The sequence below is a fragment of the Fundulus heteroclitus genome, chromosome 15 (genome assembly GCF_011125445.2).
Source record: "Fundulus heteroclitus isolate FHET01 chromosome 15, MU-UCD_Fhet_4.1, whole genome shotgun sequence".
In the NCBI taxonomy this organism is placed as follows: Eukaryota; Metazoa; Chordata; class Actinopteri; order Cyprinodontiformes; family Fundulidae; genus Fundulus; species Fundulus heteroclitus.
This window is the reverse complement of record NC_046375.1, coordinates 8,671,467-8,695,590: the sequence shown is the minus strand read 5'-3', so window position 1 is coordinate 8,695,590 and position 24,124 is coordinate 8,671,467. Positions and strand designations below refer to the sequence as shown.

The 24,124-nt window shown below is 42.5% G+C and overlaps 3 protein-coding genes across 3 annotated transcripts; all 3 read right to left on the bottom strand.

Annotated features, from left to right (window-relative positions):
• Positions 1 to 1,273: 1,273 nt before the first annotated feature.
• Positions 1,274 to 5,731, bottom strand: zpax1 (zona pellucida protein AX 1). Its single transcript, XM_036147322.1, has 21 exons — positions 5,590 to 5,731; positions 5,442 to 5,518; positions 5,274 to 5,369; positions 5,076 to 5,200; positions 4,844 to 4,987; positions 4,687 to 4,764; positions 4,331 to 4,495; positions 4,169 to 4,265; positions 3,884 to 4,101; positions 3,653 to 3,809; positions 3,369 to 3,577; positions 3,181 to 3,298; positions 2,904 to 3,103; positions 2,722 to 2,836; positions 2,478 to 2,647; positions 2,319 to 2,410; positions 2,111 to 2,241; positions 1,832 to 2,021; positions 1,615 to 1,756; positions 1,432 to 1,546; positions 1,274 to 1,363 (listed from the first exon to the last, which is right to left on the bottom strand). The coding sequence occupies exons 1-21, from the start codon at positions 5,607 to 5,609 to the stop codon at positions 1,290 to 1,292; spliced, it is 2,733 nt and encodes a 910-aa protein (XP_036003215.1). The 5' UTR covers positions 5,610 to 5,731; the 3' UTR covers positions 1,274 to 1,289.
• Positions 5,732 to 14,089: 8,358 nt separating this feature from the next.
• Positions 14,090 to 18,393, bottom strand: LOC118566150 (zona pellucida sperm-binding protein 2-like). The gene is made up of 21 exons (XM_036147321.1): positions 18,249 to 18,393; positions 18,101 to 18,177; positions 17,933 to 18,028; positions 17,735 to 17,859; positions 17,503 to 17,646; positions 17,348 to 17,425; positions 17,115 to 17,279; positions 16,953 to 17,049; positions 16,668 to 16,885; positions 16,437 to 16,593; positions 16,156 to 16,364; positions 15,968 to 16,085; positions 15,691 to 15,890; positions 15,509 to 15,623; positions 15,269 to 15,438; positions 15,112 to 15,203; positions 14,909 to 15,039; positions 14,644 to 14,833; positions 14,427 to 14,568; positions 14,244 to 14,358; positions 14,090 to 14,175 (listed from the first exon to the last, which is right to left on the bottom strand). Exons 1-21 carry the CDS (start codon positions 18,296 to 18,298, stop codon positions 14,102 to 14,104), a joined length of 2,763 nt encoding a protein of 920 aa, XP_036003214.1. The 5' UTR covers positions 18,299 to 18,393; the 3' UTR covers positions 14,090 to 14,101.
• Positions 18,394 to 19,971: 1,578 nt separating this feature from the next.
• On the bottom strand, positions 19,972 to 22,374 carry ttc32 (tetratricopeptide repeat domain 32). The gene is made up of 3 exons (XM_012869071.3): positions 22,206 to 22,374; positions 21,719 to 21,885; positions 19,972 to 20,488 (listed from the first exon to the last, which is right to left on the bottom strand). Exons 1-3 carry the CDS (start codon positions 22,319 to 22,321, stop codon positions 20,361 to 20,363), a joined length of 411 nt encoding a protein of 136 aa, XP_012724525.2. The 5' UTR covers positions 22,322 to 22,374; the 3' UTR covers positions 19,972 to 20,360.
• Between the last annotated feature and the right edge of the window lie 1,750 nt (positions 22,375 to 24,124).

Genomic DNA, 24,124 nt, shown 5'->3' with positions numbered 1-24,124 from the left:
TCATGGAGTCTGTTTCTGGGCATTTGAGCAGGTCATTTTGCAGTGCTCTGGCAGTGCTCCCCCTGCACAAAGGTGGAGGTAGCAGTCCTGCTGCAGGGTTGTCCTCCACGCTGACACATGGCAAACCTTACCACAGCTTGCATTTATGTGCCATCCTGGAAGAGCTGTACTACCTTAGGCACTTGTGTAGGTTGTAGACCGTCTCATGCTACCACTAGAATTAAAACACCGCTAGCATTCAAAAGTGACCAAAACAACCAGAAAGCATAACTGAGAAGTGGACTGTGGTCACCACTACTTTATTGCGGGGGGGCCTTGTGAATTGTCTATAGTTTCCACCACAGCAGGTGAATCAGTGTTGCTTTTTTGATTTCACAGAAGTGTGACTGACTTAGAGTTAATTTTCCCATTATTTGAGCAGTTTTGATGCAAATTTAAAAATCTTTATACTATAAAGTCTCAGTATGTTATGGTGCACCTGTTATCCTAATTAAATGCTGGATGGTGTCTAACACTAACTGAAGTGAAAGATTTCCCCAAACACTTAAGCTTTACTATAGAGGAAGGACTTTTAGATAGTCAACTCAAAGACTTCTGGATGTGCAGGAACCATTGCTTAGTAAATTATGGGCATACCAGGAAAAAAAAAAATTAAAAATTCAGAGGGTTTAAGGAATTTAACACAATGGATAGAGGGAACACAAGAATGACAGATGCTGTGCATCTGTTCAAACTCATCCACAGGAGGAGCCAGAATGAGGCAGTCGTCAACTGGAGATGGTTGAAAATATTCAAAGCAGAAGGCTGATTACACTGGTCAGGTTTAGTCAACAGCAACATTACTAGGACAGATTAGGTGACAAAGCTAGCTGCAAATATATAGTAGAATTTCAAGTGTTCAGATAGACAAGTCCATTAACTTTAACTCAGCTGAAAACTTCTACATTTAAGAATTCACCCTTTAGATTTTGTGGTATATTTAGCATGTTAAACTTGACAACTTTGAGTGAGCAGCCAGATAGATTAGCATATACCATGGGCACTTGAGGTTTACCCAGTGGCATGATTTTACATTTAGACCCAGTTTACCCTCAGCCTTGATAGGTTTCAACCAGCAAGTAAAGTTCTGAGTCTTAGTCTGCATCATTAGCTCTGGCAGAAAACATTAACACTGTAAATTCTTATTTACAAACACTTTAAACTTCCATGTACTTACTAACCCAGCTGCACAAGTATTGTTAAACCATACATGTCAAAAACATTTGCAGAGACAAATATTTTAGAAATCTTTATTGAAAATTGTTCAGTACAATTGGTCCAGAGGAAATGTGCTCTTCATGGGATGGAGTTGTGCTTCTTTGTCCTACAACAGAAACAAGGGTGAGAAAAGTATTCCATTTGAAGGGCATATTCTTCATTTTAGACACATACCCCTTTTCATTTTTCTTGATGTACCCCTCAATGCTTGATTAGCACATTGGCCTTGGCAGATGCCTTCTGCAGGGCTGGTTTTGTCACAGATCACCAAGTCACAGTGGACATAGACCTGTGGATTCATCAGAGTTAGCTGTAGTGTTCTTTGTTGCCATGTTCAAGTTAGGAACAGACACTTGCCTCATGCTTCAAAACCTGCTCCTCCTGAATGAAGGCGAACATCTTCATTGAGAAACGCTTGTAGTGGGATGGGACAGAAACTCTGGTGTCCACTGACACAGGATGGAAGACAGTAGCGTAGCTGTCACCAAGGTATGCGCAACTAGGGCAGAACACAAAGTTAGTTTTCATGAACAGAGGTTGAGGACAGGATTTTAATTTGTTTTAGCCATGTTACCCATCCACAATGATGGCCCAGCTGGGGAGAGAGGTCCTGTCTTCCTGGAGAGTAGCCCAGCAGTTATCCAAGATCAGCTCCAAGTGGGGATCATTAGACTGCACCAACTCCACTTCAAAGTGAAGAGGCTCCCTCAGATATTTCTCCACTGGATAGTCTTCAGCATCGTAAAAGTGCTCATACGAAGAGTCTTAAAAAAAAAAAAAAAAAAAAAGCCGGATGATTTTAGTTGTGATGGCCTGTAGCCATGAGAGCTTTAGGACTTTTGAGCAACCTTACCTGTTGCTAGCCTCATTTGGGTGATCATTTGGCCAGATCCGATCTCTGCCTTTGGCTCATAGAGTCTTGACTTTGTGTGGAAGGAGATAGTTTGTGTGTCATTGACCACATAGTAGCAGGAGATGGTTTGCCTATGGGGGGGGGGGGAGGATTAGAATTAGCCAATGCCATAGCAGACCAAGTTATTCCTGTTGAAGTTTGTCCTTACTTGTATTCAGGGTCAGGAGATTTGTGGGAAATGCCCTTCTCACCATAGTGCAGTCCAATCTCGTTTTCATACAGCATGTAGTGATCAAAGAACTAACAAAGAGAATGTCATTAGTCTCAAGTATTTTATGAAAGACTTGTGTAATGTTTGGAGACTTACTGATCTAGTTGTTCCACAGGAGTCAGCACTGAAGATAAACTGAGCAAAATGATCGTTACTAAAAACTGGTCTGCAGGACTGGTCCTTCAGGGTCAGCCAGCTTGGGTCAAGGTTAGGCACAGATTCCACTTTCACAGCAAGAGCAGTGATTGTTCCATTGGGGTAGCACCCTTTAGAGGAAAGATGACAGCTTTAGAAAAAAAAAGTTCATCTTTAAAAGTTATTAAAATCAGCATTTACTCACGAGTTGTCAGCAAGGGGAAGTAGCAAGCCAGGAACAGGTCAGAAAGAATCCAATTGGTGACTGGATCCCACACCAGCACATCCAGCCTGGCTCTAACTGAATTTGTAGTAATCAGCTGCAAAACAGAGACCAAGTTATTCAGTGACCTACCCAAGTCCTCTGGTAGAGATTTGAAGTCCTACCTCAAAAGCAGAGCCTGTAGCTGCATATGGCACATCAATGCTGAAGTGGGTGGCGTTGTTCTTGAACTTGTAGTCTTCTGCCAGCTCTGGTGTCAAGTCCAGGCCACCAACCATGGTATTTGCATTGTGCCCCTGGCTGCCATATTTCACAGTGATGTAGAAGTAGTCTTGATCACAAGTGCCAGAGAGTTCAGGCAGCACTGGAAGTAGCAATAAAGTGTCATTAGTCTCGTTTAGACCACAGGGAAATTTCAGTGGCGATTTAGTTAAGTCTTACCAACATCCTGGAGAGATGCCTGCAATGCCACTGGGTGGGAAAAGGGAGTTTCCTCAGGCAGAATGACAAATCCAAAGACAACATTGAGGCTGTAGGTTGTTACCAGGACCTCTGGGTTCTGGAGAGGAAAGACACATGTTAACAAATGAAAGGGAACCACAAATACAGAATCCCAGCTATAGACCTACATGTTTAGCGACGACATCAGTATCAAAGGGAACTTTGAGCGAAAACACAAGTGTTCCATTGGCAAGGAGATGTTGTTGAACAGTGAAACCTCTGGCATTGCTCTCCTCTACAGTAAGGACTCCAGTGGCAAATGTGATGTTCCTCAGCTCCACATCATAGAGAAATGAGCCAACATAAAGGCTGAATTCCCTCGCTTCTGGAGTGGTACCTGAAAAAAAACAAGTTTTTTTTTAGTTTGCTGCAGACAACTGCAGATGTTTTTTTAATTTAGTTTTAAACTTACGATCTTCAGTGTGGGTAGGGCGACTCATGGGTGGGGTTGTAATAGGGAACAAGATTTTGTATCTTGTGTCATCTTTATTTTGATCTGCCCTCCAGAGAACTTCAAGCATTGGCTCAACAGTGTAGGTGATATGGTACTGGTAATCTGGAGCGTGGCTCTGCAATTACATGTGCAATTTTAGTTTTAAGTCAATTCAAAACTAAAGTTTAAAGTTGTTAGAAACTTTCCAACCTTGTAGTAACCATCAGGTGAGCCAATTGGGATCTCCACAACAATGTGGAAGTCTGTAGTAGACAGAGAGTACCCCCTTGCAGCCATCTGAGCTTTATCCAGCCTCTGTCCATTGATTCCCATGATCGTTTCCACAAGTCTAATGCTGCCATCCAACAGAGGAGTCACACGGCGAGGTACGTGCCAAGAGATTAGGTCCCCAGTGAACAGGACACCACCTATTGATAGAGCAATATTTAGTCTCCAATCAGTGGTGCCATGGAAAGCCATGTTTGGGCGACCTACCTGTGGGACAAGCAGTTGCCAAGTTGAAGACCTTCAGTCCATCTTGAGCCTTGTTGTGAATGCTCACCCTCAATACTTCCATGGGGACTCCAGCAACCTAAGAGTACATCCAGTATAACTAGAAAGTCAAGGGCCAAATGTTTGGCAGTAGCATGTACATACATCCTCTGAATAAGTCTCAGCTGTGTTGTAAGGACTTCGCATAACCAGACGGGTAGATGTGGTCATGGCACTGTAACCAGCTTGTTGGGCTTCTTTCAAGACCATTGACATGGGTTCAGGAGTGAAAAAGGTAATCTTCCAGATGCCATTCACCACCTCAAAGGCCTGTAGAAAGCAAATGTATATATATATATATTATATATATATATATATATATATATATATATATATATATATATATATATATTATAGATATATATATATATATCTATATATATAGATATCTATCTATATATATATATATATACTATATATATATATTCTATATATATATAATCCCCAATCCAGTTACATACGTCAGTGATTGCGTTGCCTTGGGAATCCTCTTCCTTTTGACCCTTTGTTTCAGCTTGGGGAGCCATGTACATTGATACCTGAGTGAGGTGTAGCACAATGTTAAGCCTGTCTACATATATGGTAAACCTTTTGCGTCAAAAGAGTAAAATGACTCACTTCCATGTAGTTCCTGTCGCAGAGGATCTCTCGGGGTGCCCAGCGAGTGTAGCTGCAGGCCTGTGCCACATCATGGCTAACCACATCAGAAGGATTATGGCGGTAGATTTTGAGTTTCAGACCAACACTGAACATCATGTCATCCTAAAAACCCCATGAAGTTCAGGTCATTACAGCAAGTCAAAACATTTTAAGATGGGCCAGTGCAACTTGACTAACAAGGCAACCCTACCTTATTGTTTACAAAGCAACCAAGTAGAGAGGTGTAGATCCTAGTGTTACCCCAGGGGTCTGACTCCATGCTGTAGCCACACTGAGCAGCTAGACTGGGTGTCAGCAAGATGTACTGGGTGCCATCTGGAAGACAGACACCATGAGTCACAGCTACCATTGCTAGAGTCCTTTAAGCAGCTATAGACCCTGAACTTACTGATTGCTTCTACTTCAAGCTGGTTCCCCACTGCCAGAGCCTCATCCAGGGTCAGCCTCATCACATTAGCAACACAGTCTGTCTTTAAACCACTGCCTGTTGAGCAAAAACTGGTTAAAGCAGTAGTTCTGGGAGCTACTGATAAAAAGTGTAGCAAGTTAAGCTTACTTGGCTGAGAACCCAGCATTGCATTTGGCCATGCTTGACCCAAGGCAAAGACTGCAGCCATTAAGCTCCAGAGCCAACTAGAGTTCAAGAAAACAGGTTCAGAAAAAGCAATTCAGTCACACACAAAAGTAATGTAAAATATACTTACATCCTCTCTGGTTTCCGCATGATGCAGTGCAAAGGCAGGCAAACATTCAAAAAGAAACTACAAGGGGCTCAGCCACCAGAGCTCGTTTGGAATAAGCACAACAAACCCAAAAGACAAAGCAGCTCTGAGGGAAAGGAGCTGATTGTGTTCTGAGGAGCCCCAGCACCTGTTTTATATGCCTGCCAATCACAGCCCCACCGCTGACCTAATCAGTGAGAATTCCTCACACCTTGAGCCTGTTTTTTTTTTTTTTTTTTGTAGTTGTTTGGTTGTCTCAATAACCAATCAGTCACACAGTTTATTCATCCAGTTCATCTTTATGAATAGATTGCTTTCAGAGAGATAGAGATAGAGAGAGATAGAGAGATAATAAACCAAAATAAAAATAAAAAAAGGCCGCAGCGTGTCCTAGGGTTATTGTTAGTTCTGTCATATCTGGAGAGCAACAGGTGAAACAGTGTTGCTTCTTTAGTAGATAGTTTGATTTCACAGAAGTGTGACTGACTTGGAGTTACTTTTAGTGTGTTTTTTTTAGCAGTTTCAATACAAATTAAAAAATCTTAAGGATATATGCAAAAGTCTCAGTATTTTATGGTGCACCTGTTACCCTAATATAAATAGATGCTGTCTAAGGACATAAACACCAATTAGATAAAGTGAAATATTTCCCCAAACACTTAAGCTTTACTATAGAGAAAGGACTTTTAGTCAACTGAGAAGACTTCTGGATGTGCAGAAACCATTGCTTTGCAAATTATGGGCATACCAGGGGAAAAAAATAAAAAATAAGTAAAAAAATTAAGGAATTTAAACACAATGGATAGAGGGAACACAAGAATGACAGATGCACAGCATCTGTTCAAACTCATTCACAGGGGAGGAGCAAGAATGAGGCAGTTGTCAACCAATTTGACAATTTTGGAAATATTAAAAGCAGAGTTGTCTGATTACATTGTTCAGGTTTTATTCAAATAGGCAACATTACTAGGACAGATTAGGTGATGTAAAGCTAGCTGGAAAAAAAAAATAGAATTTCAAGTGTTCAGATAGACAAGTCCATCAACTTTGACTCAGCTGAAAACTTCTACATTTAAGAATTCACTCTTTAGGTTGTATGGTTGATGGTATATTCAGCATGTTAAACTTGACAACTTTGAGTGAGCAGCCAGAAAGATTAGCATATTCCATGGGCACTTGATGTTTACCCAGTGGCATGATTTTACATTTAGACCCAGTTTACCCTCAGCCTTGATAGAATGCTTCAACCAGCAAGTACAGTTCTGAGTCTCATTTAGTTTGCATTAATAGCTCTGCCAGAAAAGTTGCCATTAGCACTGTAAATTCTTAAATATCTATAGAGATGTGACGGGACCTATGCTTTCCCGATTGGCAGCTTGAATTTTAAGATCACTGTTTTAATAATACGGTAAAGTTACCCTTAAGGCACACAGGCCCGCTACATATGAGGCGTGAGACAATTCCACTCAATCCAATCAGTTTATTTATTTAAATTTTCTAGTCCAAAATATATTAATTTAAAATCACTCACACATTAAAATTACATTTACGGCTCAACGCGAAGCTGGCAGTGGCCTACAAAGAAAACACAGCAAACAAAGAAAAAGAAATCGTGCACCAAACCAAAGAAAGTACCACCACCAACACCACGGCTGGACGTTCCTGTCAAAATAAAAGCGACATTCAAATTACATACATTTCACGGTTATACCGTTCAGTCCACACGAATCAAGCCGCAGCAGTCCATCCTGAGACTAACAGCCGCCCAGAGCAGCGCTAGAAGGGTCAGGACGAGCTGGTCACAAACCAGCCCGAATCAGCCACACCGGACGAGGGTCAAACGCCAGCTTACGCCGACCAGGACAGCGGGCACGGAGTCGACGACCAGGGCGACGGGTAGGCAGCCGTCAGCGAATAACCAGGAACAACAGAGTATGGGCGAGCAGCCGGTCAAGGACAAACAGCAGCGTCACCGAGCTTGATGAGTTATGCCTCTGGCAGGGAGAAGAAGCAGGCAGCTTGTACAAGTCACCACAAGGAAGGCTTGATCTGCAATTAGTGTTTAAGTGCATCAGTCGTATAGCGCCAGCAAACAGTGAAGTCTGAACCGGAAGGACAACGTGTTGTCTACCAGGTGAGGGAGGACCCTTTATATGCAGACAGCGCCACAACCAATTACAGTCAGGCACTTGTGTGGTGCGTTCAGAGCCCACAGGGCATACTGCCACAGAGACCCCCCCAAACTGCATCGACGTCCCGACGATGATCCAACTTAACACCAAGGTCGAAATACAGCAACCATGGTACTGGATGAAGGTGTTTCTCTTACTGCTGGCCTTGGAAGATGATGGAGATTATAATGCTGGCCAGCAGTTGATCGTACAGATTTACGCACCGACACCCCGCTGGGACCAGACTCTGCAGCTGGTACAACTAATAATGAGGTAGGTTGATTTGTGGCCACGCTAGGAGCCACAGCAGATCCTGAAGCCCTAGGAACCGCATCAGAAGCCACAGCAGCAGGTGGGGCAGATGTTACCTGCTCCTCAGGCCATGGCCTCAAAAACAAATCACCCTCAAATGACAGCTCACCATCTGAAATGGAATGATGTTCAGGAGATGCAACTTCAACAGAAACTGGAATAGGTGCATCAGCACCAATTAAAACCTTCAGCAAAGAGCGATGTACCCTTTTTACCCTGGTCTGGTCATGAACTGGCGCCACCGAGTACACTACCCCACCCTCTCGTGGGACTTGAACAACTATGTGTTTCACTGAACTCCACAAATCAGAGTTTTCTGACGACCTTTACTCCCCAGATTTCGGATCAACACAAGCTGGCCCTCCTTAAGAGGAGGTTCTCTGATGTTTTTATCATGATTAGCTTTTCTGCGTCCTGCAGAAGTCCTCCGTTTTTCTCTAGCACCCTCAAACGCTATTTGCAGGCGCGTCTGATGTTCTTTGACCCACTCATGAACGGATCCAGCAACTGGATTTTGAACTCTTCCCAACAAGAAATCAACTGGGAGACTTGGTTCTTGACCAAATATCAGAAAAAATGGTGACTCACCAGTTGATTGATGAGGAGTGGTGTTATATGCACAAAGCAACTGGGGCAAACAAACAGTCCAATTTCGTTTCCGGGACGTGGGCAAAGTTCTCAACAGGTTATGAAGCTTCCTGGTAAAACGTTCACATTGACCGTTACCAGCTGGATGGTAAGGCGTGGTACGAGATTTAATGATACCGTACAGACTGCAAAGCTGTTGGATCAAATTGCTTTCAAAGTTGCGGCCCTGATCTGAATGGATGCGTGCTGGTACTCCAAATGTTGCAAACCATTCAGTGACCAGGACACGCGCTACAGTGGAAGCACGCTGATCCCTGGTTGGGACAGCCAATGTATACTTAGAAAAAACATCGGTCATTACCAGTACATTCTCTAGCCCAGATGGAGTTGGCTCTAACAAAGTAAAATCCATTGCCAAAATTTAATTTGGTTTTGATGCCAGCAAATGGCCCAAGAAACCACGAGCAGGTGGCTGGCTATCCTTGGCAACCTGGCACCACTCGCAGATTTTACACCAGTCTGCTACCTCTTGTGATATACCTGGCCAATAGCAGCGAGACCGTAGCAAAGCTAAAGTCCGATCCACCCCCTGGTGTCCATGCTCCTGATGGACCTGAGTCAGTACGTCCTTGGTCAGGGCCTTTGGCAGGAGAAGTTGGTACACTGCCGCACCGCCATCGGAACGAAACAACTGCCGATATATTAGGCCATCCAACTCAGTCAGGCGATCCCACTGACTGAGCAATACAAGAGCAGATTGTGAAAGCCCTTGCCGCTCAGTACGATTTGGCCGCTCTTTTCTCTGCCAGAAGGAAAGAACCTCTTGAAGAACTAGATCAGCCTGCTGGAGAACACGGAGATCACCAGGGTCAAAAGAGGGAAAGACAGTTACAGAGGACTGGAAGATCTGTGTTTGTTCACCTTGCACAGCTTGCTGTAGTGTCTGAAACATAAAAGTACCTGGAACCAAGGAAGTCACTTCCGGGGGAGCCGGCCAAGGCCGGCGAGACAAAGCAATCAGGATTTTGATTGGACTTAGCAGGCCTATATTTTAACTCAAAGTTAAAGGAAGCAAGCTGGGCTGCCCAGCGCTGCTCCACTGCTCCAAGCTTGGCCGAGTCCAAATGGCTCAGCGGATTGTTGTCTGTATAGACAACACACCTGTGGCCCAAAAGGTAATCTCTAAATTTTTCTGTCATTGCTCATTTTAGACCCAACAGCTCCAATTTCATTGAGCTGTAATTTGACATTTTGCTCGCTAGGTCTTAACCCGTGGCTAGCAAAAGCAATGGGTCTTATCTTCCCATCTTGCTCTTGTGACAAGACTGCTCCCAACCCACTGTGGCTTGCGTCCACCTCTAAAATGAAAGGGAGGGGAAAATCTGCATAAGCAAGGACTGGAGTAGAAGTGAGCTTGGCTTTAAGAGCCTCAAAACTCTGTTGACACTCCTCAGTCCAGGCTCCAACAATATTCTGGGTATCCTTCCTTTTAGGCCCTTTACTAGTTAGTTCTGCTGCTCTACGATGCAAGGGGGCAGCCATCTTGGCAAAACCCTCTACAAACCTACGGTAGTAGCTAGCGAATCCCAAAAAGGAACGCAACTCAGTGGCCGTGGTGGGCACAGGCCAATTTGCTACCACCTCAATTTTAGCAGGGTCAGTGGCTACTCCCTGGTCCGAAATTACATGGCCCAGGTAGTGCACCTCCTTCTGGAAAAAGCAACATTTGCTCAGTTTGGCTTTAAGGCCCTCCTTCTGCAGCCGTCCCAACACCACATCCAGTCTCTCAAGATGTTGCTGTATAGAGGATGAAAACACAACGATATCATCTAAATACAGCAAAAGGGACTGGCATTGCTGGTCACCAAAAATGCGCTGCATTAAGCGTTGGAACGTGCTCGGGGCATTGCATAGGCCGAAAGGCATGCGATTCCACTCAAAAAGCCCGAAAGGTGTACAAAAAGCGGTTTTATGGCGATCACTTGCTGTGACAGGAACCTGATTATAACCACTAGCCAAGTCCATAGTGGAAAACCACTGGGCCCCCGTCAAAGCATCAAGGGACTCCTCAATACGAGGGAGTGGAAAGGCGTCCTTCCGTGTCTTGATGTTAAGTTGACGATAATCAACACAAAGCCTAATGCTACCATCCTTTTTGAGCACAAGCACAATTGGTGATGCATAGGGGCTGGAGCTTTCCCTAATAACATTTGCGGCCAACAGCTGATTTATGTGGTCCTTCACAAGTTCATACTCTGATGGAGGAATTCGACGGTAACGCTGCCGAACGGGAGCGTCATCAAGAAGGGGAATGCCATGACTGATCAGGTTGGTGCAACCCAAGTCCTGATCATTAGTGGCAAAGACGGAAGTGTATTTACCCAAAAGTGCTCGCACCCGACCCTGTTCCTCCGCAGGCAAAGGTGATAAATCAATTGCCTCGATCCCATCTGAGGCAGGAGCCGCAGCTGTTTGGGAAGACACCTTTACAAATAATGGGACTTCAGTTACGCCCGCTGGAAGACTCACCACACCAACACTATTTAAAGTTCCCACAGTGGTACAAGGGTAAAGCAACACATCTGTGTGGCCCACATTAACCACTGGAACATAAGCAGTGCCCCGGACAACCTGAACTAGAGCAGGAGATGCCAACAAACCAGCTGGTAAGCCAGATTCAGATGGTTCAAACAGGACAGTAGTGCCTGAGTATTTCTCACAGCAGGTGGTAGGCACAATCTTCATTATACCTCCTGGAATACGGCAGGCCCTCCCACCATGCACCCTAACCTTACTAGGCTGCTTAAGAGTCTGCTGCGTTTCAGCTGCATGACATTTCTGTAAAGCATTAACCAAGGGTTTGGGAGATGCCACAACCGGAGTCGTATTAAACAAAGCATGACCATGCTGTCCAAATAGCTCTTGGTAACACTTATTTATGACGTTCATCCCTAACACACCAGGAACAGAAGCTGACCCACCATCTGGAGGGTTTCTTACCACCAACACCCCACAGTGGGGCACCAACTTGCCACACAGTTCCATAGATACTTCCAAATAGCCGATGTAAGGAATAGGGAGACCATTGGCTGCTTTTAGCTGTAGCCAGTGGCAAGCGCTCAAACGCTCTTCGCCCCAGGGCTCAAAGAACTCAATAAAAAAACTCTCTGTAATAGTGGACACCATTGAACCAGTGTCAACCAGGCACGGTACCTTTACTCCAGCCATGTCCACTTCAATATGTGGGCAAGAAGCAATTAATTTGGGTGCATCTGCTGAACACGAACCCTGAGTCGAGCCTATGAATGGCCCACCCGAGCTGTGGCTCTGCAACGCGGTGGGGGCTAGTTTTCCGGAAGCCGGCTTCCCTGACGGAGATTGCTGATGGAAGGCAATGCGGGGCCCCCCACACTCCCTAGCAATATGTCCGGGCTGTTGGCACCGTCGACATATAATAGGACCGCGACATGGAGAGCGGCTACGCTCTTGTGCAGTTTGAAGGAGGGAAATGCTTTGAGTAAGCTGATTAAGTTGCTCCTGTTGCTGTTTTAAAAGCTCTTTTAACTCATTAACCTCTCTGAGTGGGGCTAACAATAGGTGGTGCCCCACCATGTACAGCAAACTGAAAACTGGACGCTAAAGGCAGAGAATTACTCCTGCCTCGCATACTAGCTGGCAACCCCTCTACTTCCCACCTCATTGCCTCACCTCTGACATCAAGCAGTGTTGCTGCCGGTTTCAGACAAACGTACTGTTTTATCGCACGACTGAGCGCACCATCAAGGACATATTCTATGAACTGGTCACGCAAGAGAACTTCAGTATTAGGCATACCCCTAGGAGCCTGTGCCTTTACTTTCTCCATGAGGCTCATCAACGCAAGGGAGAACTCTTGCAATGTTTCCCCTTCTAATTGCTTTCTGGAGAAAAAGGCCTCCTGTAATGCAACATGTGACTCATTACATCCATAGATTTCCTCGAGGATAGAAATAATTTTAGCTGGATCCCCTCGTTCCTGACTAGAGCGATATTTGATTTCATCCCTTGCCTCTCCTAAATGGTCGTACAAAAAGAAGGCCTGATCTGCTGCTGACAAATTTCGTGCCTGCATACACGCCTGTACCTCCTCAACCCACTCGCTCACACTAATCCCCATCCGTCCCCTTAACATAGGACACTTACGATCACGGGGGACAACCACTAACCTGTCTGTTACTTGGGCAGCAGGGAGTGCAGAAGCTGAAGATGGCCCAGCACTGGAGCTAGATGTGGAAGGTGAACGCTCTGCACGCAGCTTCTCATTGAGCAATCAGGGTCTTCAATTCCAGTAGTTCTTCCTCCATTACTACAAATAACCAGCTCAAGAAAATAAATTAACCGCTGCTGTTTGTCCTTAGAACCAAAAAATACAAAAAACTACTGCTTGACCATTAAATAGCACAAAATACAACGAAGTAGTGGAAAAGTCTCAGCCTCGAGATTGTAAAAAAGAAACCCTGTCAACGCCAGAATGTGACGGGACCTATGCTTTCCGATTGGCAGCTTGAATTTTAAGATCACTGTTTTAATACGGTAAAGTTACCCTTAAGGCACACAGGCCCGCTACATATGAGGCGTGAGACAATTCCACTCAAATTTATATTTTCTAGTCCAAAATATATTTAAAATCACACATTAAATTACATTTACGGCTCAACGCGAAGCTGGCAGTGGCCTACAAAGAAAATGAAATCGTCCACCAAACCAAAGAAAGTACCACCACGGCTGGAAGTTCCTGTCAAAATAAAAGCGACATTCAAGTTACATATATTTCACGGTTATACCGTTCAGTCCACACACGAATCAAGCCGCAGCAGTCCATCCTGAGACTAACCGCCGCCCAGAGCAGCACTAGAAGGGTCAGGACGAGCTGGTCACAAACCAGCCACACCGGACGAGGGTCAAACGCCAGCTTACGCTGACCAGGCAGCCGTCAGCGAATAACCAGGTCCCAGGCGGACGGACCGTCAACCAGGAACAACAGAGTATGGGCGAGCAGCCGGTCAAGGACAAACAGCAGCGTCACTGAGCTTGATAAGTTATGCCTCTGGCAGGGAGAAGGAGGCAGCTTGTACAAGTCACCACAAGGAAGGCTTGATCTGCAATTAGTGTTTAAGTGCATCAGTCGTATAGCGCCAGCAAACAGTGAAGTCTGAACCAGAAGGACAACGTGTTGTCTACCAGGTGAGGGAGGACCCTTTATATGCAGACAGCGCCACAACCAATTACAGTCAGGCACTTGTGTGGTGCATTCAGAGCCCACAGGGCATACTGCCACAGAGAGACTTTAGACTTCCATGTTCTTACTAACCCAGCTGCACAAGTATTGTTAGACTATACATGTCAAAAAAACATTTGCAGAGACAGAAATATTTTAGAAATCTTTATTGAAAATTGTTCAATACAATTGGTCCAGAGGAAATGTGCTCTTCATGGGATGGAGTTGTGCTTCTTTGTCCTACAACAGAAACAAGGGTGAGAAAAGTATTCCATTTGAAGGGCATATTCTTCATTTTAGACACATACCCCTTTTCATTTTTCTTGATGTACCCCTCAATGCTTGATTAGCACATTGGCCTTGGCAGATGCCTTCTGCAGGGCTGGTTTTGTCACAGATCACCAAGTCACAGTGGACATAGACCTGTGGATTCATCAGAGTTAGTTGTAGTGTTCTTTGTTGCCATGTTCAAGTTAGGAACAGACACTTGCCTCATGCTTTAAAACCTGCTCCTCCTGAATGAAGGCGAACATCTTCATTGAGAAACGCTTGTAGTGGGATGGGACAGAAACTCTGGTGTCCACTGACACAGGATGGAAGACAGTAGCGTAGCTGTCACCAAGGTATGCGCAACTAGGGCAGAACACAAAGTTAGTTTTCATGAACAGAGGTTGAGGACAGGATTTTAATTTGTTTTAGCCATGTTACCCATCCACAATGATGGCCCAGCTGGGGAGAGAGGTCCTGTCTTCCTGGAGAGTAGCCCAGCAGTTATCCAAGATCAGCTCCAAGTGGGGATCATTAGACTGCACCAACTCCACTTCAAAGTGAAGAGGCTCCCTCAGATATTTCTCCACTGGATAGTCTTCAGCGTCGTAAAAGTGCTCATAAGAAGAGTCTAATAAAAAGCAGGATGATTTTAGTTGTGATGGCCTGTAGCCATGAGAGCTTTAGGACTTTTGAGCAACCTTACCTGTTGCTAGCCTCATTTGGGTGATCATTTGGCCAGATCCGATCTCTGCCTTTGGCTCATAGAGTCTTGACTTTGTGTGGAAGGAGATAGTTTGTGTGTCATTGACTACATAGTAGCAGGAGATGGTTTGCCTATGGGGAGAGAGAACAGAGTTAGCCAATGCTATAGCAGACCAAGTCATTCCTGTTGAAGTTTGTCCTTACTTGTATTCAGGGTCAGGAGATTTGTGGGAAATGCCCTTCTCACCATAGTGCAGTCCAATCTCATTTTCATACAGCATGTAGTGATCAAAGAACTAACAAAGAATGTTATTAGTCTCAAGTCTTTTATTAAAGACTTGCATAATGTTTGGGGACTTACTGATCTAGTTGTTCCACAGGAGTCAGCACTGAAGATAAACTGAGCAAAATGATCGTTACTAAAAACTGGTCTGCAGGACTGGTCCTTCAGGGTCAGCCAGCTTGGGTCAAGGTTAGGCACAGATTCCACTTTCACAGCAAGAGCAGTGATTGTTCCATTGGGGTAGCACCCTTTAGAGGAAAGACAACTTTAGAAAAAAAGTTCATCTTTAAAAATTATTAAAAATCAGTATTTACTCACGAGTTGTCAGCAAGGGGAAGTAGCAAGCCAAGAACAGGTCAGAAAGAATCCAATTGGTAACTGGATCCCACACCAGCACATCCAGCCTGGCTCTAACTGAATTTGTAGTAATCAGCTGCAAAACAGAGACCAAGTTATCCAGTGACCTACCCAAGTCCTCTGGTAGAGATTTGCAGTCCTACCTCAAAAGCAGAGCCTGTAGCTGCATATGGCACATCAATGCTGAAGTGGGTGGCGTTGTTCTTGAACTTGTAGTCTTCTGCCAGCTCTGGTGTCAAGTCCAGGCCACCAACCATGGTATTTGCATTGTGCCCCTGGCTGCCATATTTCACAGTGATGTAGAAGTAGTCTTGATCACAAGTGCCAGAGAGTTCAGGCAGCACTGGAAGTAGCAATAAAGTGTCATTAGTCTCATTTAGACCACAGGGAAATTTCAGTGGCGATTTAGTTAAGTCTTACCAACATCCTGGAGAGATGCCTGCAATGCCACTGGGTGGGAAAAGGGAGTTTCCTCAGGCAGAATGACAAATCCAAAGACAACATTGAGGCTGTAGGTTGTTACCAGGACCTCTGGGTTCTGGAGACAAAAGACACATGTTAACAAATGAAAGGGAACCACAAATACAGAATGCCAGCTATAGACCTACATGCTTAGCGACGACATCAGTATCGAAGGGAACTTTGAGAGAAAACACAAGTGTTCCATTGGCAAGGAGATGCTGTTGAACAGTGAAACCTCTGGCATTGCTCTCCTCTACAGTAAGGACTCCAGTGGCAAAAGTGATGTTCCTCAGCTCCACATCATAGAGAAATGATCCAACATAAAGGCTGAATTCCCTCGCTTCTGGAACAGTACCTGAGAAAACCAAGTTTTTTTTTTAGTTTGCTGCAGACAACTGCAGATTTTTAATTTAGTTTTAAAACTTACGATCTTCAGTGTGGGTAGGGCGACTCATGGGTGGGGTTGTAATGGGGAACAAGATTTTGTATCTTGTGTCATCTTTATTTTGATCTGCCCTCCAGAGAACTTCAAGCATTGGCTCAACAGTGTAGGTGATATGGTACTGGTAATCTGGAGCGTGGCTCTGCAATTACATGTGCAATTTTAGTTTTAAGTCAATTCAAAGCTGAAGTTTAAAGGTGTCAGGAACTTTCCAACCTTGTAGTAACCATCAGGTGAGCCAATTGGGATCTCCACAACAATGTGGAAGTCTGTAGTAGACAGAGAGTACCCCCTTGCAGCCATCTGAGCTTTATCCAGCCTCTGTCCATTGATTCCCATGATCGTTTCTACAAGTCTAATGCTGCCATCCAACAGAGGAGTCACACGACGAGGTACGTGCCAAGAGATTAGGTCCCCAGTGAACAGGACACCACCTATTGATAGAGCAATATTTAGTCTCCAATCAGTGGTGCCATGGAAAGCCATGTTTGGGCAACATACCTGTGGGACAAGCAGCTGCCAAGTTGAAGACCTTCAGTCCATCTTGAGCCTTGTTGTGGATGCTCACCCTCAATACTTCCATGGGGACTCCAGCAACCTAAGAGTACATCCAGTATAACTAGAAAGTCAAGGGCCTAATGTTCGGCAGTAGCATGTACATACATCCTCTGAATAAGTCTCGGCTGTGTTGTAAGGACTTCGCATAACCAGACGGGTAGATGTGGTCATGGCACTGTAACCAGCTTGTTGGGCTTCTTGCAAGACCATTGACATGGGTTCAGGAGTGAAAAAGGTAATCTTCCAGATGCCATTCACTGCCTCAAAGGCCTGTAGAACGCAAATGTTAATATAAGCTATTTATTAAAATACATAAAATCCCCAATCCAGTTACATACATCAGTGATTGCGTTGACTTGGGAATCCTCTTCCTTTTGACCCTTTGTTTCAGCTTGGGGAGCCATGTACATTGATACCTGAGAGGTGTAGCACAATGTTAAGCCTGTCTACATATATGGTAAACTTTTTGCATCAAAAGAGTAAAATGACTAACTTCCATGTAGTTCCTGTCGCAGAGGATCTCTCGGGGTGCCCAGCGAGTGTAGCTGCAGGCCTGCGCCACATCATGGCTAACCACATCAGAAGGATTATGGCGGTAGATTTTGAGTTTCAGACCAACACTGAACATCATGTCATCCTAAAAACCCCATGAAGTTCAGGTCATTACAGCAAGTCAAAACATTTGAAGATGGGCCAGTGCAACTTGACTAACAAGGCAACCCTACCTTATTGTTTATAAAGCAACCAAGTAGAGAGGTGTAGATCCTAGTGTTACCCCAGGGGTCTGACTCCATGCTGTAGCCACACTGAGCAGCTAGACTGGGTGTCAGCAAGATGTACTGGGTGCCATCTGGAAGACAGACACCATGAGTCACAGCTACCATTGCTAGAGTCCTTTAAGCAGCTATAGACCCTGAACTTACTGATTGCTTCTACTTCAAGCTGGTTCCCCACTGCCAGAGCCTCATCCAGGGTCAGCCTCATCACATTAGCAACACAGTCTGTCTTTAAACCACTGCCTGTTGAGCAAAAACTGGTTAAAGCAGTAGTTCTGGGAGCTACTGATAAAAAGTGTAGCAAGTTAAGCTTACTTGGCTGAGAACCCAGCATCGCATTTGGCCATGCTTGACCCAAGGCAAAGACTGCAGCCATTAAGCTCCAGAGCCAACTACAGTTTAAGAAAACAGGTTCAGAAAAAGCAATTCAGTCACACACAAAAGTAACATAAAATATCCTTACATCCTCTCTGGTTTCCGCATGATGCAGTGCAAAGGCAGGCAGGCAAACATTCAAAAAGAAACTACAAGGGGCTCAGCCACCAGAGCTCGTTTGGAATAAGCACAACAAACCCAAAAGACAAAGCAGCTCTGAGAGAGAGGAGCTGATTGTATTCTGAGGAGCCCCAGCACCTGTTTTATATGCCTGCTAATCACAGCCCCACCGCTGACCTAATAAGTGAGAATTCCTCACACCTTGAGCCTGCTTTTTTATTTTTTTTTTATTTTTATTTTTTTATGTAGTTGTTTGGTTGTCTCAATTACCAATCAGTCACACTGTTTATTCGTCCAGTTCGTCTTTATGAATTGATTGCTTTCCACAAACCTGCAAATGAGATAGATAGATAGATAGATAGATAGATAGATAGATAGATAGATAGATAGATAGATAGATAGATAGATAGATAGATAGATAGATAGATAGATAGATAGATAGATAGATAGATAGATAGATAGATAGAAAACCAAAATGAAAATAAAAAAGGCTGCAGCGTGTCCTATGAGGGTTGTTGTTACTTCTGTCATATCTGGAGAGCATTAAATTTTGCATTTGGTGACTAGAAACATATTTACAATCTCTTTTGGTATGAAATACCTAGAAGTGATCGTTTCAAGTGGATGTTGTGCAAGCTTTTGCTGTACAAAAAAAAATATTTGGGCTTTATTCAGAATTTCATTGGCAGAGTTTGCTCCTTATTACTGTAAATGGCTACAATAACGTTACTGTTGGGATGCTTTGTGCAGAGGACAGCAGAAGTGGTCCTGTATGCATTTAATCCATTGCAAAGTGAGCTCAGATTTTTCACCCACGAACTGGAGCCGGCTTACCACCGTGGCAAACACACAAACGTCACGTTTGTGATCTTATATCCAGCCTCCTTATTTATTTATTGATCATTTGTGTAGGGCAGAGTACACAACAAAGATGTCTGGATTCTTTTTACTAGACTGTTAATCATCCCAAGGATTTGTGTCTTTCAGGTGAATATGTTTGGACAAAAGTGGAAAAATAGCATTTAGTATTGATAATACTTGAAGACAAATTGTCTGATACAGAGAAGATGCTTCTAAGACAAAGACAAGTTCAGTCTTTCAAGTCACAACATATGACATCAAGGCACTTTATAAGACAAGCAGATCCAAATTATATCTAATTTTATATAAATATATGTTCAATTAGTTCGGTTCATACTATTCCAATCTGAGATGTAGCTTCAGATCCAGTTACATGCAGTCCAGTTCAGTCCTAATTATATAAAAATTCATTATGTAATGCCAGTTGGAGAAAATAATAATTTAGGTTTATTGATCTCACAATGGAGAAATTCACTTCTGCATTTTAACCCATCCCTTAGGGAGCAGTGGGCAGACATTGTGCGGCACGCGGGGGTTAAGGGTCTTGCTCAGGGACCCAGAGTGGCAGTTGAACTCAGAAGCTCTGGGACCCAAGTGCAATGCTCTAACCACTAGTTCTAACCACTCAGTTTTCTATTTATTGAAGCCTAGCTGATTGATGTTGTTGGCTTTAGAACAATCATGCAACGGCACTGGAAAGGGAAAACTCTCTTTTAGGAAGAAGACACCTCCAGCCTGACTAGTCAGTTTGATCACACATCTCCTGTGACTGATTGGCTGTTAAGTTTTGCTGTATTTTGCGGTCTAAAATTAAGTACCAGTAACATTTCTTTTTGTCTTTCTGTAATATAATACTGTAAGCCAGCCTTACATATAAAAAACATCATTTAATTAAGTTGGCATACCTAAAGGAAAAAAGTAGATCTCAAAATAAAATAAAATCAGCAATAACATTAAAAACATAAACTTCAGAAATCAAGCATGAAGTACAATCAAAATAGGACACAATGCCCAAATCTGAAAAAAAAAAATCACATAAATAATACTATCATTTAATGCTTGTGTAAAGATTTTCAACATTTACAATGTCCAGTGTGAGAATACAGACTTAGAATATGCACGAAACAGCTCGGTATTGTCCAAATATTCGCAAACATCTGCAATGACGTTCACTAAGCATCACAGAAACCTGATTATCAAGAGTTTATTAACAGATTTCTCAATATCCTCGTTTTAACTTCTCCTGTTGGTCCAGAAGTGTCTGCTGCAGGCTCACTTTAGCGTCTTGAAAATCTGCATTGAGCTTGAGGGCTTGCATGAAATCGCTTTTGGCTTCTTCAAAAAAGCCTGAAAGGAGAAAAAAAAAAGACAGTAACAATACATGATAAGCTTAAGGCTATGATCTATGATGTATTTGTCCTGTTGCAAGGCACTCTGAGCACCAGCCAATAGTTTGACTGTAAACATACACCTCCATCTAGTGGCCGTTAAAAGTCCACAGCAAAGTTATCACATTTCTAAAAAGTCTTCATGACATCAGTTTCATTTTCCACTTGTTAAAGCATTAAATGAAAGGCATTTATTTATTTATCAGATGTATATTTTAATGCCGTATACAACAGGGTTTTTTTTGTGTTTATTTTAAATTAATATTTTAATTTCTGTGTTATGAGGTAAATTATTTCAGTATTAGGGGAAAATAATGTTATATTGTTGATGTATTCCTTCAATTTTGTTGGTCCGTTTTATGTTAATGTAAATTGTTTAACTGTTTCATAAAATCGCTATACAAGGGTCTGTTTGCAGACCCTTGTATAGCGATTTATCCTAGTGTGAGCTGCATGCAACGAGCTATATAAAGGTCTTCCTCTATAAATTTGAATATCATCACAATGTTATTTTTTTTTTCCAGAAATTCAGAAAGGGAAATTCATATTAAACATTGTATAGAGTTATAATAGTTTAAGTATTTCTTTTTATAAATATTGATGTTTATACTTTACAGGGAAGGAAGACGCACACGTCAGTTTGTCAGAAAAAGTTTGTTGTTGTTTTTTAATACAGAAATGTTATGGGATACATAATGTTTACAACTGCAAACCTGAAAGTTGTGCAGCTGACAGTCATTGATACATTACATTAGGAGGGTAAGCTACGTTTGGGGATTGTTGAAGACAATGGCTGTTCGCAGAATTCTGTATTCAAGGTATATTCATGGAAAGTTCAGTGGAAGAAAAAGGGTGGTTGAGGCGTACAAGCAACAAACATAGCTGCAGCGGTTGGAGACAGTAGCTGCAGAGGATCCGGGATGTGGGCTGCAACTGTTGCATTCCTGGTGTTAAGCCACTCCTGAACCAGTGAGATAAAAAAGCATCTTTCCTGAGCTAAGGAGAAAAATAACTGCATTGTTCTTCAGTGGTGCAAAACTTTCTCTTTTCAAATGGAAATACTGTAAAATGCTGCATTTATTTTGAAAATCAAGGAACACACATATACAGAAGTCCAAAGTGAGTGCGATTGTCAGTTGATGAAGGTGATCCTCTTTTGTAGTCCAAATAACATAATTTCACTGATTACCTAATCTATAGCGGGTGAGTCCTCTGTTGTAGAGCGGGACTGGAAACTGGCAGTCGGTCTTTATAGCGGTGGTGTAGTCCTCCATCGCTTCATGAAAATCTACCCTGAAGTACTTTATCTGTCCACGGTTGTTGTAAGCGGTGGCTAACTTGCAGGCGTCACAGTCCCTGTACAGATAAAGCAGAGTTAAAACTCGTTATGGCAAAATAAATAAATATATACGTATGTATATATATATATATATATATATATATATATATATATATATATATATATATATATATATATATATATATATATATATATATATATACTAAACATATAAACAGGAAACAGAGAAATTAATTGGCTTCCGCTAAATTAAACACATGTTACTAAATTTGACAGGTAGCAAAGTGGAAAAAAACAGTACTATATTATAAATACTATATTATAGTGTTACCACTGACCGCTAGCTTGTTTAACATCTGTCGAAAGACAAAAGTACCTGGACTGCAAACAGGAAGTGATAAACTTTGTATACAGCTCCTCTGCTTGGTCAAAATTGCGTTTGTTGAACTCAGAGTGCGCATTTTCCAGTAACTGGGAGTTTTCGTCCTCCATGGGAGTAAAGGGTCTTCTTCTTCTTCTTGTTGTTCTTTTTCTTTTTCTTCTTCTTCTTAATGGAGTTTACTGTCTGTTGGCAAACAACCATAGATGCGCATTACCGCCACCTACTGAATGGGAGTGAGAACCACTATGGAAACTCTATTTCCGACTAAACGTCCAGCATGTGACATGTTCAGAATTTAAACGAAGTAATTCATCCAAATTAAATTGTACTTTTTGCTCACTAAACGCACACTTAAGAATATGTGTCTATGACGTCTTAAACTGTCAATGAGAGCACATGTTCAACCGTCTCTTGTGATTTAATGTTTCCTTCATCTTTCTGCTTTAAATGAGCAGCCATGTTGCTCTACTAATTGTATGTTTAGGGTCATTGTACGGCTGGAAATAAATCTTCCAACTTTCAAGTCTTTCACAGTCTCTAATAGGTTTTCTCAGAGGATTGCGCTGTGTTTAGCTATAAGCTTCTCCAGAAAATCTGAGCAGCTTCCCCGTCCCTGCCGAAGAAAGTCATCCCCACATCACGATGCTGCCATCAAGTGAGGATGGTGCGTTCAGGGATATGTATTGTGTTAGTTTTTCACTACATGTTGCATTTTGCGATGGCCAAAAATTACAGTTCTGGCTTAATTTGATTTCATTACCTTTAACTTCATCCAATATCAATGAATTTGTACAATAACAAAAATGATATTAAATTAAATTATTTCAATTACAAATAATTTTTCCTATACTTTCAAAACAGTAAACATTACTTGCAGTTTTTTATATGTTCATGTTATCTAAAGCTTTTAATTTACCACAATTCCTTCTCAGCCAATTCCCAAAATGTTTTTTTCTTCACTGTTTTGCATTAAAAAAATCGTAGGTAAAATGTCATTTTAGACTGAAATATTTTTTTAAAGAATTGTTTTCTGCATTAAAAATCGTTTACAAGAATATGTAATCATATTTTATCTTTTATGTTTGTATAAATCTTGATTGAAAGATTACAGAGAAAAAAATAATATAGCCCTTTAATTTAGCACAGAAGAGGAATGTTTGACTCTAATAGCAACTTAACTTAAAAAAAAAAAATATTCATCCATCAATTTCGTTGTTGAATAATTTTCAGGTTATCTGTATAACAAGGAGACACATAAACAGAATCAGGAGAAATTCTCAGACTATTTTTCAGGCCAAGACGTCGCCTGTCCTGTGGAAAAATTACACCTTATAGAGCAAGGGGGTCACTATGTGCTTCCCTTAACAGCTCATTTATCTCCAGACTGTGTGGACGAGTTGACGCAGATCAAACAGAGCATGCAGACTGCGAGCAAGAGGTCACAAACCGACTGCTGTTGGGAAAGTGGAAATAACATGCAACTTTTTTTTCTGCAAAGATTTATGAGAACCTTACCATGGGAGGACCTGAACTGATGAGCCATTCTGTAACATATACAAATTACATAAAATGCAATTAGTATTTAAATTTGGAGAAAAATGAATTTCTGATTGGAAAATGTATCACATTAGTTACCTTTTTTTCCATCTTCATAACTTCCCTCTTCATTTCAGACAATAAGTTTTGGATTTTCTTTGTAATTATCCCAGACTAGTAGAAATCAATCGAACTTAGCAGTGAGGTTTGAAGCAAATATTATGTTCAGTATTATGTTATGGTCGCCCAGACCTAAATGTTGCTGTTTGCTGAGAGAGTTAACACTAAAGTGTCCGAGTCCACCTTGGGCTGGCATCCATCTATCATTCATCCACTTTTATACCAGGTAGGTGTGCCTCACCCACGGACCAACACTG

What these genes read in the sequence shown, in the direction of transcription:
- zpax1 (XM_036147322.1), bottom strand. Translation starts at nt 5,609, where the DNA reads ATGCGGAAACCAGAGAGGAT. An exon ending in CACCTGATGGTTACTACAAG is followed by an intron (nt 3,810 to 3,883) that starts GTTGGAAAGTTT and finishes ATGTAATTGCAG; the next exon opens with AGCCACGCTCCAGATTACCA. An exon ending in CCAAATGAGGCTAGCAACAG is followed by an intron (nt 2,022 to 2,110) that starts GTAAGGTTGCTC and finishes TTTTTTTTTAAG; the next exon opens with ACTCTTCGTATGAGCACTTT.
- ttc32 (XM_012869071.3), bottom strand. Translation starts at nt 22,321, where the DNA reads ATGGAGGACGAAAACTCCCAGTTACTGGAAAATGCGCACTCTGAGTTC. An exon ending in ACTTCCTGTTTGCAGTCCAG is followed by an intron (nt 21,886 to 22,205) that starts GTACTTTTGTCT and finishes TTATCTGTACAG; the next exon opens with GGACTGTGACGCCTGCAAGT. An exon ending in ACTCACCCGCTATAGATTAG is followed by an intron (nt 20,489 to 21,718) that starts GTAATCAGTGAA and finishes TTCTCCTTTCAG; the next exon opens with GCTTTTTTGAAGAAGCCAAA.
- LOC118566150 (XM_036147321.1), bottom strand. Translation starts at nt 18,298, where the DNA reads ATGTTTGCCTGCCTGCCTTTGCACTGCATCATGCGGAAACCAGAGAGG. An exon ending in TGGGCCATCATTGTGGATGG is followed by an intron (nt 14,569 to 14,643) that starts GTAACATGGCTA and finishes GTTCTGCCCTAG; the next exon opens with TTGCGCATACCTTGGTGACA. An exon ending in ATCAAGAAAAATGAAAAGGG is followed by an intron (nt 14,176 to 14,243) that starts GTATGTGTCTAA and finishes TTTCTGTTGTAG; the next exon opens with GACAAAGAAGCACAACTCCA.